At 50.5% G+C, this 5,518-nt stretch overlaps 1 protein-coding gene across 1 annotated transcript in view; it reads right to left on the reverse strand.

Moving 5' to 3' along the window:
* LOC108508535 (lymphocyte antigen 6E-like) overlaps nucleotides 1–553 on the reverse strand; it is a 4,763-nt gene extending 4,210 nt beyond the window's left edge. Inside the window, exon 1 of the mRNA XM_017837381.1 lies at nucleotides 328–553. Within this exon, the coding sequence (XP_017692870.1) occupies nucleotides 328–379 (52 nt within the window). The 5' untranslated portion in view covers nucleotides 380–553. The remainder of the gene's footprint in view (nucleotides 1–327) is intronic.
* Nucleotides 554–5,518: the final 4,965 nt, after the last annotated feature.

The raw sequence follows: 5,518 nt of genomic DNA on the forward strand, positions 1-5,518 counted from the left end.
CAAAATATTTCCAGGTGCCTTTGCAAAACTCACCCAGAAACAAAGACTAAACCACCCCAAATATTCCTTGACATGCCCAATGCAAAACTTCACCCCCAAGACCTCACCAACTGCACTAAAAGCTGCCAAACCCCCTTGTCCCTGAGTTAACCTGGATTTCTCTCCTGGTGTTCCCATTCCCAAAACCCCCTTGTCCCTGAGTTAACCTGGATTTCTCTTCTGGTGTTCCCATTCCCAAAACCCTCTTGTCCCTGGGTTAACCCGGATTTCTCTCCTGGTGTTCCCATTCCCATCCTGGTTCTCCCAAAAGCCTCCCAAGCTCCTTACCTGGCTGGGCACACAGGACGGCCGCCAGCAGGGCGACCAGAAAAGCCTTCATGGTTGAAGGAGAGCCCTCAGAGCCCCAAAGGTGTGGGACGGGGCACCACAAGAAGGTTTTATACCGGGACTGAGTTGTCTTTTCCTTCCCTTGATTGCAGTAATTTGGGAGTGACAGCACCCAAGGTGTGATCAGGGCTGGGTGTGTTCGTGCGTAGGAACCTGTTACAAAGCTGCAGGGGTAGAGGTGTTTTCTTCCATCTCATCTCCAGATCCAATCTTTTTTTTTTTTTTCCCCTGCTGACCTTGCCCGCATTGCTAATTTGGGGAGCAATTTATCTGATTCCAAGGCGGGACTCCCTTCTCGGGCTTGAACCGAGAAACCCGGAGCCGGGTCGTCTGGAATCCTCCATCCTTCCTCTCTGCCATGGAATGGGAGCTGAATATTTGTGGGAAGTGGGAGAGGAGGAGATTTTTTTTGCTGGATTGTCTCGCTTGCCCAAAGAAACTTCAAACAGAAACCAGCAGTGACCACAGAATCGGGGGAAGGTTTGGGTTGGAAGGGACCTCAAAGCTCACCCAGTTCCAACCCTGATGCCACTCTTTGTGCCTGGAGGTTGTCCCTCAGAGGCTTCCGTGCTCCAGGCAGGGATGGGGACTGATGCTCTTGTTTTGTTCTGCTCCCCTGTCCTCCAGAACCATCTGGGGTTTCCAAGCAACAATGTTTGTTGTTACCTGTCGACCAGCTCTGGGCTCTGTCAGGTTTTTCCAGTCCCTTGTGACCTCTCCAATCTTTCTGGGCTCCCTCCTTCTGCTCCCACAACACCTCTTGGCAGATGACTCAGGATGCAGAAGAGGGACATGGAAACGTCATGGAAACACCTTCAGGAGTTCCATTGTGGAATGGGAGCGAAAAAGACTGAGAAATAAAACAAGTCCTGGTTGAGGAGACACCTCAGCAGGACCTTTGGTCTTTGGAGAGAGAAAGGACCAAGGGAAGCTCAAAGTAAAGGGTTGTAAGGTCACAAATGGTGTGGAAACAGAACAAAGAACATCCAGTTGCTCTTTGAGTCCCCCAATTGCTCATCAAATCACAGAATATCCTGAGCTGGGAGAGACCCATCGAGCCCAGCTCCTGGCCCTGCACAGGACAACCCAAAAAGTCCCACCACGTGCCTCAGAGTGTTGGCCAAACACTTCAACTCTGGCCGGGTTGGTTCCGTGATCACTTCCCTGAGAAGCCCAGGAACCAACTCCCCAAGAGTCTCTGATCACCTTCCTGCAGGATCCTGGGCAGCTGGACCCATTCCCAACCCCTGGGATGAGTCTTTTCCTTCCGGTCATTCCTCCTTTTGCCCAGTTCCTCCTTTCCTGCAGCAGTTTTAACCCTCAGTGGTTTCTGTCTCCGTGTCCAGAGAAGGTTGGAGGGGATGAACATCCTCTTTGCCAAGTTTTCCACTCTGTTCTCTGACCTTGAACACGAATCTTTAACTCCCCTTTTAGCCAGGATGTGAAAGACCCACGGGACAGATAATGTGGCAACAATATTTCAGAAATAATCTGTGAAAAAAAAAAAAAGCAAACATCCTTTCCAAACAAGATTCCTTCTAAATACAACATCAGGCTGGAAAAATGCTGGAGCACGGAGGGAAAGAGTGGGTATTAATCTACATGTTTGTTTTATTTATAATACCAGGGTTGTCTCAGGCAGCTGGGAAAATGGAAAATGGGACTTTCTACACTTTCTACTCTTCCATCCCATCAAAAACCCCCAAATGAAAATGAATTATCCCACAAAATCCGGCTCATCTTGGAGCAAATCGAGCAGAAAAATGCAGTTCCTCAGCGGGAGTGAAGCCCAAACACAGCCCAAGACAGGAGAGGAGAGGAAAGGCTTGGAAATGAAAGCAAATAAATGAACAGTAAATAAATGAGGCTGTTAAAGCAAAGTGCAGCTGAACAGAAAAATCTGCAAGTGAGAAATTGGGCCGGAGGAAGTGGAAATGTGAGAAAGCATTTAAATAGATTAGAGAAAAGGGGAGGTTAATAATAATAAACAAGATGAATATTTCACCCGGACAAGAGAGAAGGAGGGAGGGAGGGTGAGGAAATATTGGTGCAAAGCAAAATAAATCAAAGCAAACACGCTAAGTTAGAGGGGAAATAATTAAACACAAGAAAAGTGAGGGTAAGAAATAAGATGGGAATGAGATTCACTGTTGTTCCTCTGGTGGCAACACTCTGTGCTGTGAAAAATGGACATTTTGTTATGTGCAGACACTGTTTAGGTGTTAAAAACAGTTCTTCAGGGGCCTGAGAAGGGTGGAACTCCCAAAATCCCAGTTTAACCAGCCACTGGAATCAAAACAAACACACAAAGTTGGGGGAGAAACAAACACCAAGTGAGGGTAAGAAATAAGATGGGATGGGATTCAATGCTGTTCCTGTGGTGGCAACACTCTGTGCTGTGCAAAATGGACATTTTGTTATGTGCAGACACTCTTTAAGTATTAAAATCAGTTCTTTAAGGTTCTGGGGAGTTGTACAATTCCCCAAATCCCAGTTTAACCAGCCACTGGAATCAAAGCAAACACACAAAGCTGGGGGAGAAACAAACACCAAGTGAGGGTCAGAAATAAGATGGGGATGGGATTCACTGTTGTTCCTGTGGTGGCAACACTCAGTGCTATGAAAAATGGATATTTTGTTATGTGCAGACACTGTTTAGGTGTTAAAATCAGTTCTTTAAGATTATAGGGGGTTGTACAATTCCCCAAATCCCAGTTTAACCAGCTGCTGGAGCCAAAGCAACCACGCAAAGTGAGGGTCAGAAATAAGATGGGAATGGGATTCACTGTTGCTCCTGTGGTGGCATCACTCAATGCTGTGAAAAATGTACCTCTTGTTATGTGCAGACACTGTTCAGGTGTCAAAAACAGTTCTTCAAGTGTCTGGGGAGGTGTAGAACTCCCAAAATCCCAGTTTAACCAGCCCCTGGGGGAGCTCCTGTGCGACCTGGCTGGTGAAAGCATCAGGGGCATCACTTGGCCCCCATCCCTGTGTCCCTGCAGGACACTGCCAAAACTTTGGGAGCCAGACTGGGGGCTGGCAACGTCCCAAAGCCACAGTGCTATTCTGGGGCACTGTTGCTATTGCAGTCACACCCAGGGCCACTGCAAGGTCTCCACCAGCACCATGGTGGTGCCTCTGGAAGCAGAGAACAGCCCGGTTTTTCCAAGCAAAGGAGTGGAGAGAGCTGGAAGAAAATCCAGGGCAAAGCCAACTGAGGGAGTGGGAGGGCAGATGGTGCCAGGAGAACACGGAGGGGAGGTGTTAAAACATTTCCCAGGGACATAAAAAAAGGAGAGGGGAGGGAAGGGAGGGGGCGAATCTCGCAGCAGAAACTGGGCCGGGCGGGTGTCACGAGGGGGATCGGGGAGTTAACGGGGCCTGGGAGTTTGGAGAAAGGAAAACCTTCACCCACTTGGAGCTTGGCAGCCAACAGGGTGTGTTTGTGCCAGACCTTGGCAGTGGGTTGTGCAAGGCCAGTCCTTTTTGTGTAACTGGAGTCGCACAAAGCGTGTTTTCAACCCATGATGGAGCGAGTGCCAGATCCAGGGACGTTTAAATGTCAGCTCTCCCCACTTTCTTCCCTTTTTTGTTTTCCCTGTCTGGAGGGTGGCTGTGACCTCAGATCTCCTCCCTGGTGCAGAGGGGAAGCTCTGTTTCAGCTCAGGGCGGTCAGGGGGAGTTCAGGAGGGGAACAAAGAGGCCATGGGACAAGCTGAGGAGGTTCCAGGCGTGGATGGTGCTCCCCATCTCCCTGAGTCATGCAGATGGGGCACAGAGGGCAGGAGGGCCAGCCTGGCTCCTGACAACACCAGGCTGACCTGGGCACATCCTCTCCTCCTTCCTTGGAGGGTCAGGGAAGGCTGAATTGCTTCATTTGGATGTGCAATGTCAACAGGGTTTGGTGAAGGAGAACAGGGAAATTGGGGGATTCGGAAATACCAGGAAAAAAAAAAGGAAGACCCCAGTGGGACATTTTGGAAAACCACCTAAGGCCTGTTGCAGGCAGCTGCTCTGTTCACCCCTTGCCATAACACAGCTGGGTTTGTAGCTGTTCTGGGAGGCTCCAGACAGCAGGACAGAGCTCCTCAGGTTACTCCCACAGCAGAATGACCAAGTTAGGAAGGATTGGAAGAGCCCAGATCCACCAAGTCTGGCTGAAATACCAGGGGGATCCACGTTGGCTTCAAGGCCAGGTTGGGTGAAGCTTGGAGCAACCTCATCTAGTGCTTGGCAACCCCACCCATGGAGGGGAGAATGGAACAGGATTGTGTCTAAGGCCCCTTCCAACCCAAACCATTCCACGATTCCATGTTGCTGTGACTTCCACAGCAGCTATGACAGCCACCAGGAGCTTTGATATCGATACTGAGTCCTTTGGAGCCTCAGACAAAGCCATTTTGTCACACTCCAAGGTCCTAAGATGTGTTCCAGTCCCCATTTCCAGTCCCATGAGCTCGGAGGTATCAACCAGCACCATCACACCCGGAGCCAACCCCCAGTGATTCCCAACCCCACCAAAGTCCTGATGGAAGGGCCAGACCCAGCCCAGCTCCCCAGACAGGGCCCAAGCCCAGCCCAGACGCCATCTGTGCCATCAAGGGCATCCATCAGACATGGCTTGGGCACACCCCAAACAGCATCACCCTGCCCAGGGCCCTCACACGGGGGATGGAACCACCCTGCTTGGAGAGGGAAGAGCTGGAGTGTCATGGGGGTGAATCATCCTTCTTGCATCCAGGGCCAAGGCTTGTTGTTCTGGATCCTGGCGTTTTCTCTCTTTTATCCCTTCCCACATCACCATCCCACAACTTTGCAGGCCTCAGTCCTACAAGGAAAGATCCCATGGGATGGTTCAAACCAGTGGATCCCAGTGCTTTCCCTCTTTTCTCCCCTCTCACATCACCATCCCACGACCTTGCAGGCCTCGGTCCTACAAGGAAAGATCCCATGGGATGGTTTAAACCAGAACAACAAGCCTGGAGATCTGCAGGGTCTGAGAGGATGGTTGGGAGGGGGAAGAAGAGGCGAGACAGAAACCCCAGTGCCTTCTTGGAATTCCCCCCAAATATTTACCCCCAGTCCTCCCCGAGGAGGACACCACTGGCTACGACTCTACTTGGGGAGAAAT

The sequence above is a fragment of the Lepidothrix coronata genome, unplaced genomic scaffold (assembly GCF_001604755.1).
Source record: "Lepidothrix coronata isolate B3197 unplaced genomic scaffold, Lepidothrix_coronata-1.0 Scaffold302, whole genome shotgun sequence".
NCBI classification, from domain to species: Eukaryota; Metazoa; Chordata; class Aves; order Passeriformes; family Pipridae; genus Lepidothrix; species Lepidothrix coronata.